General features: G+C 38.1%; 2 protein-coding genes across 3 annotated transcripts in view; one reads left to right on the top strand and one right to left on the bottom strand.

Annotated features, from left to right (window-relative positions):
- The window catches only part of LOC142334680 (uncharacterized), a 244,017-nt gene that overhangs the window by 4,280 nt on the left and 224,527 nt on the right, over positions 1–15,210 (top strand). The window lies entirely within an intron of this gene.
- LOC142334679 (RNA helicase aquarius-like) lies at positions 4,864–13,632 on the bottom strand. Its single transcript, XM_075382901.1, has 4 exons — positions 13,027–13,632; positions 8,123–9,960; positions 7,479–7,858; positions 4,864–6,641 (listed from the first exon to the last, which is right to left on the bottom strand). The coding sequence occupies exons 1-4, from the start codon at positions 13,605–13,607 to the stop codon at positions 4,938–4,940; spliced, it is 4,503 nt and encodes a 1,500-aa protein (XP_075239016.1). The 5' UTR covers positions 13,608–13,632; the 3' UTR covers positions 4,864–4,937.

Here is a 15,210-nt window from a genome sequence, read left to right as displayed (position 1 = left end):
AACTCGAAAAATGACAAATTTTTAAAAAGCTTGAAAAAAATTGTGGAAATTAAGAATAAAAATTGCGTGTTTTTACCGATAGGTTGTTCGTCAGTAGCACCCCCCCCCGGGGGGGGGGGGGGTGCACCGCGGGGCTGATGGGGAGGATGTGGGCAACAGTGGGTTGGGGGTCAACAAGGCGGCGGGCGGTGGGGTTCAACAGTGGGGAATTCTTCAACCTCTGAGGACCGCCCTTCACACCATAAGTATAAGTCTCCAAAACAGTTTGAGATGAAACAGAGCTGAAAGACTCTAAGAGCACTTAATGTCCCTGGGCGCTACCTGCTTATGTCGTTTTTGAGGACGAAAAGTCAAAAGTGTCAGACGAAAAATCGCTCAAGCGAAATATCGCATTAAAGGAGACCGACAGGACTAATATAATTGCTAAACTTCGTTTGAGAGCAATTAATAAGTGGTACAAACGACGTTCGAGAGCAATTAAATATAATTGTTGCACATTTAGTTTGAGAGCAATAAAAGAAACAACCATTTCGAAGAACTAATACCTTCGAAAACCAATTGAAACCAATGAGAATTAGAAACTTTCTGAATTTTCTCTAAGTCGACAGTATTAAAATGCCTCCAAAACAATAGACAAGTCATAATTCACTTAGAAGAACTTCTCGAAAAAAAAGGATATGAAGAAACTTTTTGTCAATTTTTTGTCATACTTCAACAAAAAACTTTTTTACCGATGTATACCAAATATAGAAAACTTCTTTAGGACGGAGCACTAGAAAAAGTTTTTTCACAGACAAAAATATTCACACCTCAACTTCTTGCTCTCTCGGAAGAATTGCTCTCGAACGACTAGTGTGAGCTCTAATCAATTGCAGCCTGTTTCAGTCGGGGGGATTCTAAATGGGACTAAGAAGCTCAATCGTGGGCTCCAAATAACCACATTAGAGGTTAACATATACCATTATAATGATTTAAAGTGAAAAATGGCACCAGTTTCGGTGCACTTTTCATTTGACTTTTAGCATTAAATTGCCGCCAATTGAGTTGAGCTGCTTGAAATTGTGATTGAGAGAGAATTTTAGATCACGCCAAACGCAAAAAGTCAAGGGCGTAAATTTCACTTGAAAAGTCTAAAACGGTCAAGTGAAAACTTTGCATAGAAGGACACGTATACAATAATTGCTTCTCTACGAGAGCAATTTAAAACCACCCGTATATCTCCACTATTCAATTTTGTTCGGCACTCAAACCCTTTCAAATAATTTAACGCGTTTCATTTCTTGCTTCAAATTAAATTTCTTACTCCAATAAAATTGATTTAAAAGGTACAATTCTCCAATACTTCTTTTCACCTCGTAAAAAGACAATTCAAATTTTTAGTTCATAAATAATAGCATTTCAGAGGATGAGGGCGGCTAGTAAACATAACCCACCAATTGCTCTCGAGACTAGTGAGAGCTCTTATGTATTGCAAGCCTGCTTCAGTCTCGGGGAGAGGAAGTAGCCTGGAGGAGGGGGAACAACGAAGTTCACTACGGTGCTTTGTGACGTCTTTAGAGGATTATTGCCACTATTAAGATTTTAAGAGTGAAAAAAATGATACCAAGTTTGAGGCGCACTTTCCATTTGACTTTTAGTATTAAATTGCCGCCAATTGAGATGAGCTGCTTGAAATTGTGATTGAGAGAGAACTTTAGATCACATAAAACGCAAAAAGTCAAGGATGTAAAAGTCAAACATAGCCGGCATATTGCCGGAATAGCTGCGAAAGAATAGACTTGCGTGCCATATATTAGAGATAGAAACAGAGACAGATCTAAATTGAAAAAAAATCGACGCCGCTGAAAAAACTAGGTAAAAAACATTCAGCGATAAATTAATAAAGCTTGATAAAATCCATCCAGCAGAAGCCTCTTATTAGGGACCTTTACGGCACATATGAGTTCCTTTGACCTTAAACAAACTCATTTATAACTCAGAAATAAACTCATTTATAAACTCAAGAAATGTCTTGACACCGAAAAAACCATTTGAGCAATCAAAACAAAATAAGCCAGAAGATTTCAAGCATATTCTATTAAATTCAAAACAACGTCAGGACAACATTGAAACTCAGCATTGACCATTATGAGGTAATAGTGTGAGGGTAATACTAAAATTGTCCACCACAGAATGAATTTCTCTCTCCTCAGCAGCTTCACAGGTATCGCGCACTTAGAGCCTACTAACACCCTACACAGCTACTCCGGGACTTGATGCCCTCAACTGACTTTCGATTAGATTAAGATATCCTCAATTAATTTGAGCTCCTCTAATTAATGTTAGCAAAAATCACTTTGAGAGAGGAAAAGTCAAATTCGCGAGAGGTAAGTTACATGTGACCAAAAAGCTATTCAAGCGAATAAACAATTGTTAACGTAGCAGGTTAATTCCTGTGAAGCAATCCAAAGAATTGAATGAACATAGCCGGCAGCTTGCCGTAATAGCCGCGGAAGAACAGACTTGCGTGCCGTATAATAGAGATCGAAACAGATACAGATATGATAAAAGCTGCAGAAGTTATCGACGCCGCTCAAAAAGCTACGCAAAAAATACAGCAATAAACTAATAACGCGTGTTGAAATTCATTCCACAGAAGCCTTTTATTAGGGACCTTTAGGGCACATATGAGTTCCTTTGACCTTAAACAAACTCAAATTAAACTTAAGTTCTAAAGTGCAAAAGTCATTTTATTGAGTGAGATAAGTCACTTGTGATCAAAACCTAATCATGCGAAAAACTTTTGCTGAAGAGAGTGAGAAATGACGTCACGCGCGCAAACGCCTTTAGTGAGAGGAAGAAGTAATTCAGAAAATTTGACTTTTTCAGCTTTGCTGTGTGAACAAATGTAAAACGAAGAAGAGCGTCATACGACGAAATAAAACAATTCAAAGAATTTTCATTGACTAAACAGAAAAATTAGACCTAAAATGGACTATGAGTGAATTGAGAAAACCATTTAGAAAAAAAATTGGATCAAAAAAATAAGAAACAGAAATTCAAGGTCAGAATGCCGCATGTGAACAAAAAAAACCAATAGCGAGAAATGAAAATTTAATTCAAACAAAAAACTAGGTCAAGAATGAGCTGCGAATGGATTGGTGGGAAAACCATTTAGAAAAAAAATCCGATCCAAAAAATTGAAAAAACAGTAAAAACCAAATTGAAAATGCCGCGTGTGAACAAAAAACCACTAGCGAGAAAGCGAATTTTTGTTCAAACACCGTTTTCTCACTCTGCTTTAAAATAAGAGCGAAAAAAATTCACGCAACAAAACCACTCGCTTTTTCGCTTCACTACCTGTTTCGGCGTGACCAAAATCACTACTACAATTTGACTTCAAAAATCATGAAAATGTGTGAACAGATCTTAAAAAAAAACATAGCCGGAAGAATTCCGGAAACGACTCGAAGTGAAAATCCATTTAAACGCCATCCAACCACTCATCAAATAAAATGTGCCTTAATTAATTTATGATTATCTTGAAACAAAACCATGAAACAAAATAGTAAAGACAATAAAATCAAATCTGTTAAAATATGATAAAAAATCTGATCAAATTTTGTTATAAATTGAGATCCCGAAAAAACTATCTCTGCAAAAATAACTTCATCAAAACACCTAATACTTACTAAAACCACTTATGTTAATTTTGAAAAAATACTTTAGGCTAAATTATGAAAAGAAAGCTCTTAAAAACAGCTTTCACTGAAAAACTGGAAAAAGTTATCAAATTTTTTTTAAAATTTCAAAAGCATATAAATCCAAAAATTTCCAATCAGCCAATGGGGTATCCAGATGCTCGCAAAACAATAGGCAAGTCATAATAGGCTAAGAAATTTAGCTAAAAACAGAAAAAAAAACGAAAAACTGCAAAAAAAATTAAAAAATAATTCCAATTTTCGCCATTTTTTGTCATATTTCTCAACAAAAAAATGATTCTTACCCACAAAACTGTAACCAAATGTTATCATAAATTTGCTCAAGTAGAAGGGGTTTCTTCAATACCCATTTGAGCCAGTAACACAAAATAATCGTCAAAAAAACGCAAAAATTAGCCCGAAAATCGGCAAAATACATTAAAAACCTCCGAATTATCATAAAATTCACATGAATTTCCAAAAACCTTCAAAGCACTACCGAAACCGGCCTAAAATTAAAACATAATCATAACCAAACCTCTTAACCAAAATAAATGAAAAAACTGCTCTAAAATGCCGCACGTAAAAAAAAAATTGCTGGCTTAGAGAAAATTTTTTCACACATCAATTTCTCGCTCTCTCAAAAACAGCGGTATGAACAAAAACCACTCTCTTTTCGCTCCACTCTTCACTTTTGTTCAGCACCAAAAGCACTCCAAATTTTTTCACGCATTTCATTTCCCGCTTCAAAAATCACTCCAATAAAATTGACTAAAAAAAGGACTTCTCCAATACTCCTCTTCGAGTCGTAAAAAAGACAGCGCCCTAATACAATTCAAATTCTTTGAATTGTAAAAACCAAGAGCACCGCAATATAGCTCCGCTCAGCTTACAGCTTCGCAGCTATAATAAACGTTAAAAAACGGTCACGCGAAAAGACACACACGTTTACAAAATTGCATCGCAATGAATCAGTTTCGGTATTTATCGAAAAGTTAATCAATTACAGTTGTTTATAGTCACTTACGCCTATTTGTCATTCTATGTATTACCTGTTCTCCAAAACATACATATATTCTTTAGTCAATATTGGGAAGATTCGAAATAGCTTTAAAGACTTGGGCATAATAGAAGCAATTTTAGACCTTGCAGGGTGATGATTGCTCCCCAGATCAGAAGAAAATCCAAATAAAGATCTATACAAATTATCTATTCCAGTAAGACAGAAAACAAGTAAACGAGATCACAAATATTTAACTACAAATCAGTATTATATCGCACTTCAACTGAGTCTTTCAGCTCATCATAAGTACTGAGCATCTGCAAATTCTCTTGCATAGCTTCTTCTGGTGGTTTCATCAAAGGCGCAACCTCATCCAGTGAAGATTGATCAAACTTAATAGCAGTCTCTTCAGCTTCGATTGTATGACTTGAGGATTCCAATTGATGGAAATCGTGCCGCTGTTGTTCAAAAGATATCGCCACTCCACTCTCCTCGATTGCTTGCTGATTGCTATCGGTTTCCATCTTGTCCTCTTGAGTTGATAACTGTATAACAATGCTTTCTTCCGTGTTCACTTGGCTGTCTTGTGTTTGCATTGCGAGCAATTCTTGTCTATGGTGCTCCTGTTGTATAGCTTGCTGTTGGTGATAATTGTGCTCGAAGAAGCGTCTTTTCTGCTCATACATATTGTGGACAAAATGGCACATTTGTGTAACATCAGTTATTTTCATCGGGTTGGCTGGAAATTCTCCGTTCGGTCGTGACGTCGGATACTGTTCTGTTGGCGCTAGATGTAACGTGAGAGGTCTTTGAATGAAACGGACAAAAGCAGGACTAAGTTCAATACAATCTCGGAACAGATCAACCCGAGCAAAAACGTACAAACCAAGTCTAGCTCTCGACATTGCGACCACTAAACGCCGCACATCTCTCAAATGACCCACCGATTTTGTTCTAGTAAGCGATAGTAATATGTAATCGTTTTGCTGACCTTGGTACTTATCAACAGTTTCTACTTTGTGTGGAGGTCCAATTAGAGGATTATTGGCACACTTTTTGAAAACCACATCGTTCAACAGCATCCTCTGACCATTATATTGAGTTAATATTGTAATTTTTTCGGCAGGATATCCGATTAGTCGCATGTATATATAGGTTGCAATAACAAACTCAGCTTCAGCCAAATTTTGGAAAAAATGAGGTGCTGGTTCTGTTTCACCAATTCCGTTTAGATCACCAACATTAATAGCTTGATAATCAAAGCAGAAGCCAGTATTAGCCTTCTGAAAATCAGGCCTAAGTTGCACATGAGGTAAATTACCCAACACTTCATACCTCCAACTATACAGCTGAGCAATCGAGGACCTTGCACGCCCTTGAGCGTCTAATGTGACGTTGGGAACATTGAGTTTTATTAAGCGAGTAAATAATGATTGCTCCATGTTTGAGTACTTGGCAAAACTCATGTTCTTAACAGTGGGTGGCAACTGGTTATGATCACCAATCATAATCCAACGCTTCAGTCTGTTGTGACCATCCTTTTCCTTTTGCAGCATTAGAGGAATGAAAGTCTCGATCTCCAATATCTGAGCAGCCTCTTCCATCAGAACATTATCGTACTGGAAGCCATAGTCAATCAGATCTCGTCTTTTCAAAGCAGCGTGAGTACAGGTCATGGCAATGATTTTGGCCTCTTTTACCAGAAGGTACTTGGACCTCTCAGATCCCGTCCTCAGCAACTCAAATGCTCTATACTCTTCCAGTTTAGTAAAAATCATCTTAATGTGACGCCAGCAACCTTCTGCTATGTCCAAATCCTCTTCTAGTGAACTCTGTTTAAACAGAGGCTGTGGAGCATTCGAGAAAAATCCGTGGAATGGAAAGAAATTGATTAAATCACTCAGTTTGACCTCTGGACGTGTCACCTTAGCCCAATACTCTTCCCATCGCGACATGACCTTAAATACACAATTGGTTGTTATTATTAAAGTCAACCATTGGTCTGTTTTTTTAATCACCTGCAAACAGTTGATTTACTTAACACTAAAAAATGCAAAATATTTTTAAAAAATACTGCTTACATTAAAAATCCCACAAACAAAATACTCTTAAATAACAAAGCAGTGCCAATTCACTGCCTGCATTACAACGTTAGGGTTGGGGGAGCGCTATAGCGCCACTAAGGACCTTCAGTGATAGCTTATAGACTACTCGCATAATTTATTCTGCAAAAAAAAACATTTTCGACACTTCTTGATTTGACTTTCTTTTAGTAGAAAACTACATGAGTTCGACTGCTCCTAATTTTGAATGAGCAATTTATATAACGGAATACATGAAATCAAGAGTGACAAAGTAAATCCAAAAATCAAATCGATCAGATGAAGAACAGCATAAAAAGGGGCTTTTACCCATTATGTCCCCTCCTGCATGTTAGTTTGCATAGAACGTACAGCCCCCTTCCCGTCCCATCACCATAACTGTACAATAAAGGGCGAATAATTACGCGCGAGGGGGCTATAATGGAAAAGATCCCGATAAAGAGCAAGAATGGAAAAGAGCCTTAAAAAGAACAAGAACAGCAGCACAATGTGATAGCTAAAAACTCAGTTCGAGAGCAATTATTACTCCCCATATATGAATTTGTATATCTTTCCCAAGATAATGTCAGAAGCTACATTAACCGGGTAACTTTGGAGTTCTGTTTTCTTCAACTAGACTGCTCAACAACTAACATGGTCATGATTAATTGAAATCATTTGCGTCAATTCTGATTAGTTAACACAAGGTCTAACCTGATGAAGGAAGAAATGGGCAGCATTCTCGCAAGTGTAAGTCACATCGCCAGTGATGGCCAAACTGTGCTGAAGTCTTGAGACCTCTTTGAGCAGCTTAATTCGCTCTGCTAACACGAAATTCACCCTTCCATACCGACTGAAATCCTTCTCAGTCTCCAGAGACTCCTCGCCGTGACCCAAACGAAGACAGTGTCTCTCGTCAATGTCTAGCGCAATGATTTTCTCAAACAACTGGTTTAGAGCCATGTTACTGTGAGTGACAATCAAAGTCCTCTGCTGTGGGAAGTTGTGGTACAAGTTTGACATGATCTGAACTGCAACGTCTGTTTTACCTGTTCCAGGCGGACCAACAATCATAGTCAGGCCGGGATTCATTCCTGAAAAATAATGGATGAGACTAACTCCTATAACAATCTTCTACAACCTTTCATAATGCGCCCCGGAATATGCACTTTCTGCTAACGAGGCAAAAGGTCATTGTCGAAATGCTGCGAATTTATTCAGAGGACAGAAGATTCTCTTATCAAAATTATGATTTGAGTTGACGACGTAAGCAAAAAAAAACAACGTTGATCCTGAAAACACACAAACAACTATTGATGGTCAAGCGAGAACGCTGTCGCAGTTGTTGATTGACTAACCAGATTTTACAGCCTCAATTTGAGTAGGCGTGAATCGTATTGCATTGCGTTTAGGCTCATCAAAAGGGTAAGGACCTCTATTTGGAATCACATGTGGCTCCACCAGAATCACTTTTCCACTATCCTCTTTCACGTCGTCTTTTTCATCTTTGACTTCGTCTTTAAATGTCAACTTGAATGGGGGTTTTAACTTTTCTTTTTCCTCGGGTGATCTCAACTCAATTTTGCAGCCAGGAAAACTGTCTGATAGATGCTGGTAGTCCAAAAATGTATCATTCCAATCCAAACATTCTGTTTTCAAAAGTGTTGGCATATTAGGGTAATGAGCTGAGGCTGGGTCCCCGTAGCCCAAAATGATATCATGCAACCAATCTGGCACACTGCATTCACTATTCATCAAGTCTCGAATCGTTTCCAAAACGGCTTTGAAGTTGTTGACCTTGGGACTGCGTCTGAACAATACATTGAAGGTCTCATAAACATCCTCTAAGCCCTGATCGTGGTTTTCCATATCAATCTGATATTGACACGGATCTAATAGAACCCTATACGTTCTCTGGTCACCTTTGAATTTCACTGGTTGGTCCGGAAAGTCTTCAATTAGTTTCCCTTCATCGTCCAATTTACCCTCAAACTCCACACCCCGCACATAGACAACTCCATACTTAGTTTGGAAGTCTGCATCAGAATCAAGACTTTGGACAGAGTCATTGGTTGGTCTAAGTGTGATCAAAAACCCCGTGTCAAAACGACGGAGGTTTTCCCATTCTTCCTTCAAATCTGGTCGCATGGACAACGTTACAGTCACGTGTCCCGACACTTTCGCCGGGTGGGCCTCACCCAATCTCGGCTGCGTAATTTCAAAACGGGTGAACTTTGTAATTGGCATTCCAAATCTAGCCCAACCACCGAAGTTCACTTCGTTTCCTTCAGTTTGCCAGGGCTTCAAACGTGTTATTACGTCTTCCAATTCTTCTCGTATTTCATAAGCGGCCTCAAGGCGGAACAGATGGAAATTTCTCAGAAGATAATCGTGTAACGTCAAGAACTGTAGGTTCAATTTGGGCAGAGCTAAGCAATGTTTCCCATCATAGAAATTCATGGGTATTACATTCTCATCCCATAAGAGATCTTCAGTAGGGTACAGTGGCATATTGTTTATCTTCTGTAATTGGGTTAATGTCTTTTCGTGCTTACTCACGATTATTTCTAGCAATAACTTCTTGTCATAGGAGCTTTTAGCCCCTTCCGGTAACGCTTCGATCATATTTAGCATAGCACAAATCTGATGAAGCTTTTTGCTGCTGAGAGGCTTAAAATGTTTCATCAGCATTTCACGCGAGTCTATGCGTGAAACACTACTGATACAAAACTTTTTCAACTCCGGGTACAGTTTAAACACAGAGCGCTGTAATTCTGTGACCTGTTTATAATGTCTGGATATCATCTCCTTCTGAGTCAAAGGATTACCAGAGTGATCGTCAATTTCAAACTTTGCGTAATACTTGAGATACTGAAGCATTTCGGAAAACAAACTGCAATCTGGGTGGCCGTTCAGCTTCGAGATTTCCAACCGCACCACTAATTGCTCATTGTCTAACAACGTATTGAAAAATCGCCTCGTGGGCAGAATAACTTCCATGTCAATCAGCAACTCAAGGAATCTTTCACAATATTTTCTCTTCGCCTCGTCAACCTCGGCATCCAATTCCATTTCTTTGACCACAGCAATGAAATGCTCCAACAGCATTTTCATAAAACATCTTTCCTCGTCGATCTTTTTAAGTTGCTCTTGCTGCAACTTCTTGTCGTTTTTCCCCAAGGCCTTCCACAGTTTTCTAGAACCAAAAACAAAGTATGTACGAAGAATTGTAAATTCCACGAACACTATCACATGGAAAAGGTTACATTTTAGATTAGAATAAGAAAAGTAATGTTCGCCAACTTAATTTTGGTATTAGAGTTTTGTCTATTTCTTAAGATGCGTCCAATTATGCACTTTCAGCATATGTATAAACATTTTTAGTCTTATTGCCAAACATCTACAGCAATTTCCGCGCCTTTTGGTTGAGTTTCGCGACCGAGCCCATAGAAAAACTGAAACCAAAAAACAGCGTATACAAGCAGTTTTTCAAAAAAAATTAAGCAAAAAGGCAAAAAAAAGTTTTTTTTAAATTAATTATTAGCTCTTCATTTTTTTTAAAAGTCAATTAAAAAGGGTCCCTCCCTTCTTAAAACTTGTACCGTCAAAAGTGGGCTTCACATGATGTCATGGGCTTATCACAGACTAATTTATGGATTACATGGATTTAAATTGATAGAAATCAAAACATTTCGGCGCACTTTACATTTTGACTTTTATCAGTCAACTGCCACAAATTAGATTCAGCTGTCAAAAAAAAGAATAAGAGCAAAACAAATGGCAGCCATGGCCCATCTTCTGGTCTTGATGCAAGCGAATAGAGACAATTTTTAACATCATACAAATGTGCCTCAATCGATCTTTGCAAAAGATTGTCCAAACTTGCACTCAGAATTGTCACCGAAGAACTAAATTTCTTGAATTCTTATAACGCTTGTCGTCTGATTGCACTAGATAAATGCCCTGGGGTTCAACCAATTGCCATGGTCGAGGTCTCAAGACGAACTATAGGTAGCACTATAGTGAAGTGCGTTAAACGAGATCTCCAATTACTAGGGGGAAACGTAAAGATGTGCCTTGGACAAAAGAGTGGCATCGAAAATGCTATCCATGCACTCCGGCGGCGCTTTCTTGAAGATCATACTGGAGGGATCCCACTGATTGATGCCAGGAACTCGCTTAATAGCTTGATCAGAGATCTGGCTCTAAAAAACATCAAAAACGCTTTGTCCCTCAATTTATACAGCAATCAGAAACTATTTTAAGACCCCATAATACCTTTTTATTGATAAAAGAGTTATCAAGTCTCAGGAAGGACCAACACAAGGTGATCCAATAGCCATGACAATGTACGGAGTGGCTACACTTCCTCTCATCGACATGCTCGAAGATCAAAATCTGACTCTTAAATGGTACGCAGATGACGGTAACGTGGCCGGTAGCCTTCAATCACTGCGAATCGTGCTAGATAAGCTCTATGAACATGGCGGTGCATTCGGTTATAATGTTATCAAATGTCATCTCACTACAAAACCTGAGTTTGTCCAGAAGGCGAAAAAAGTTTTTTCGGGATTAGGAGGTTATTGATAGTCATCGAGTTCTGGGTTCAGTTATTGGTTCTGATAAAAGCTGCAACGATATTCTGAAAGAAAAGTCAGCGAACTACTCTAACATGCTTGAGAAGCTCGCCAAACATAGTATGGTGTCCCCTCAGAATGTGTACAAATCATTTACTAACAAATGGCAGCATAACTGACTTTTATTGCTAGGACTACTCCAAACTCGGACAGTCTAATGAGTGAAGCCGAAAAAATTATTGTTTAAAATCATATACCTTCAATGTTGAATCATCCCTCTTACAAAGACAGATATTGGAAGGCTATCTCTCTTCCGGTTGAAAAGGGTGGCCTAAGCATTCTTCTTCCTGAAGACAGGGCAAACGAATATGAAAGATCTATTCGAATTTGTGAGCCGTTACGGAGTCATAATGCTATAGATGCAAAGTTTCATCAGGAAAAATCCTTCAGAAAATCAGAAAAGAAAAACAGGAAAAAGCTGGAGCGAAAAAATTGGCAATCAAAGATCTCATCAATGATAAAGAGGTAGATTCTCTAGATTTGGCTATGGAAAAAGGAGCATCATGCTGGCTAAACGCACTTCCATTGAAAAGATTTAACCAAGGGAGAGTTTAGAGATGGAATTGCTCCTAGATATGGATGAGATCCGGTAAAATTGTCATCAAGATGCGCATGTGGAGAAAACTTTAATGTAGCACATGCTCTACATTATCCAAAAGGTGGCTATACGCACATAAGACAATGATATCCGTGACTCTTTACCAACTTGCTCAATGAGGTCTGCGATGATGTCGAAGAAGAGCCCTGTCTTCAAACTTTGGGAGGGGAAATCTTCGCAAATAGAACTACCACTATTGATACCACTAAGCTAATGGTTTCTTTGATTCAAGTTTCAGCAGAACGTCTTTAAAGTGAAAGTGTTTAATCCGTATGCGAAGAGTTGCCCAAGAAGCATACCGGATTCCCAGAAATACCACGAGTCCACAAGAAGCTGAAATACGAGCAAAGGATAATCGAAGTCGAGAAAGCCACTTCTGTCCGTTAATTTTCTCTTTTACAGGAGGAGCTGGTCCGTCGGCATCAAAAACCATACAGAGATTGGCTTCCACGATCAGCGTTAAGAAAGAAGATTCATATTCGGACGTGATCACGTACATAAGGACAAAATTAAGTTTCGCTCTTTTGCGTAGCTCCATACTCTGCCTCCGTGGCGCGGGCTCCATGCGCCGGCACCCTGCGGTAGAAGTGTCAATGGGAACCATTGTAGATGAAGGGAAGCTGTTGTGCTAAATGCTTTATATTTTTTCTAATCCTGATTTAAAATCACTACACATTATACTTGAATTGCTATTTACCATATCTATTTTGATTATAATTCTGATGCTTTAATTTCTTTATCTTTTGCATCGGATGCTTCAATTTTTGTTTACTGTCATGATTTATAAATACACATAGGAGTTGACTTGCTGCCCCCGAGTTGACCGACTACACTTTTAGGGGAAGGGCTTTCTCTTAATTGACCTTTATTTTTTTGGAAAACGAAAATTTCATTTTAGAGCAAAAGTCAAATGGCTCAACTAAAAATTTTGCAGTAAAAGACACACTGCAATACTTGCTAAAAACTTCGTTTCAGAGCAATCTATAAAATTTTAAGTGACGAATAATATTTGTGGCGGTTTACTTACTTAAGTTTGGGATTTCTTTCCAGCTCCTCTGAGAGTCGTCCAGGCAGCAAATTTTTCCACGATGCCAGTGAAAGCAACCGTTGTATTTGGAACCGAATAATGTCGATCTCAATACTATTCATGCAGTGCATCATGAAGACAAGCAAAACAGACTTTTCAACCAAATTAATTTTCGAACGCTCTGCTAAACTAAAATTTAGGACAGCCTGGAAGAAACCTTCAAATTGATCTGGGGCCGCAATGAAAACAGTCCATGCAGGATTGCGTTCACGCCACTTTTCGTTCACCATCATGGCAATAGATATTACGTGCTCCTTAGTTGCGTTAACGGCATCAAAATTTGGCCACAAATAATTCTCCAAATATTGGGAAAACTCTAAAAACATAATTTGGCTCGTTTTGCCATGTCCCTGAAGTTCTTGGTAATATATATTCTGAACAACTTTGGGATTGAATGGAGGAAATTTTTCAAGAGTTGGAGCCCAGTTGTCGCGCGCAATTACGCCAACTCGATCATTCACCAGCTGGCGCACCGTCGGAAAGTAGCGCCTCGAAATTTTAGGACCACGCTCTGGCTTCATTTCACCTGAAATGCCATATTATAATTGCTCTGAACGGGAGATTGGCTTTAGTTGTAACTATCATAATCCTAAGGAAGCCCGCTTGTGGGGGGATGCAATTAAACTAAAATTCAAAATTGCTCATACCAGGCAGTTCTTCCTCCTGGGCAGTTCTTCCTTCTGCTTGGCGGGAAATCAATTAAAAGAGAAATGGCAGAATTTTTCTTAATTCCGATATTTCTTTTATTCCACAAGTCTACGGCTTGATTAAAAAATTGGTCATCGTTCTTTAGGAACGAAGGGAAATCTAAAACAATCTTACAAATCTATGGTGGCAAAAACTAAGTTTTTGGCTGTTTTTTAATGCCGTTGAAAAATGGTTGAATACTTTCATCAACACCTACTAAGCTAGCTTCAATTAGTACTTAATTTTTCCAGAGTAAACTTTTCAAGGACAACGTTGATTTACTGAAATAAAGCTTTGTTTCCACTATTTGCGCAAATTACATAGTCGAAATATCTTTCTGACAATCTCTTTTGTTTCTAATTCATTTCCTCTATTGCTAATTTTCTCGCAATGAAGAGAAATAAAACTATATACTTAACTATTTTCTATCTATTGTCATTACCCTGGTAATTTAAATTAAAACAGTATTCAAGTTTTTACTGTTCACTTTTCCCTTGATAAATAATTTCAGGATACTTATTCATTTATTTCTCGGCAGACTGTTTTGTTGCAGAGCAATCTTCAAAAAAATTAAAATGTTGGCTGAAATTATTTCAAGTGAAACACCCAAGTCTAATTTATCTTTTCGGCAAAATAATCCCTCATTGCTCTCAGAAAAAATGTTTCTAAACAATCCTCACAGCTTTCTCGATCACTTCGACAACGAAAATAATCTTTTCATTTCAAAATAATTTTGTTACTGTCTACCTAATCATACATTTTTCCGGTTTTCAATGTTCTGTCAACGTTGGCTCCCGTTTCTTGTCTATGATTGGCGTTTAAGGTTACGTGCAAGAGAGCAGACACTAGAAAGCGCCGAAACCTGACTTGATTTAAAAAGCCGAAAGCAAAAATTTGCAATTATCATAAATTGCTAGTTGAAAACTTTAGTTTACTGAAGTTTACCAAGAAAAGTGGGTAAATTGGTAAATTGGTCTCATGTTCGGTTGTTATAGTTTCTCATCAAGTCCTATAAGCCGCTGAGACATGGCCATGGCCCGTGATGATTTCAAGATAATCATTTATTCCGCTGTTTTACTAGAAAAGGTAAAATTTCATTTCTCAAATACTCAAATACGTAAAGATTGGTTGAGAATTTGGTGGTCTCACTTCAGAAGCCAATTTAATCGGCTGCTAAATTTATCTTGATTTATTGACTAAAAAATTAAATAAATTTTCGGCTCTTTCAATCGGCTCTCGTACAACGTTTACAGGTGTTGAAATTATGGCACTTTGGTTCATTCCATAATAGTCCACGAACGAAATTAGAGCTCTCTTCCCCTAGAGGTATGTATTCCTTGATTGGGGAGCTACAGGCTATATGACCACTAAGCTAAGGGAAGCCACATTAAGAAAGACCCAAAACTTCTTTTAGCAAAAGGCGGGTGTTTCCCCATC

Source organism: Convolutriloba macropyga, chromosome 2, assembly GCF_964194025.1.
Source record: "Convolutriloba macropyga chromosome 2, txConMacr16.3, whole genome shotgun sequence".
Classification (NCBI taxonomy): domain Eukaryota; kingdom Metazoa; phylum Xenacoelomorpha; order Acoela; family Convolutidae; genus Convolutriloba; species Convolutriloba macropyga.
This window is presented reverse-complemented; position numbering and strand designations above follow the sequence as displayed.

Bases quoted from the DNA above. Each gene is read 5' to 3' on its own strand.
- LOC142334679 (XM_075382901.1), bottom strand. From the start codon at position 13,607: ATGAAGCCAGAGCGTGGTCCTAAAATTTCGAGGCGCTACTTTCCGACG. The intron at 7,859-8,122 runs GTTAGTCAATCA...ATTATTTTTCAG, and splicing joins AATTGAGGCTGTAAAATCTG to GAATGAATCCCGGCCTGACT. The intron at 6,642-7,478 runs GTTAGACCTTGT...TGTGTATTTAAG, and splicing joins CCCATTTCTTCCTTCATCAG to GTCATGTCGCGATGGGAAGA.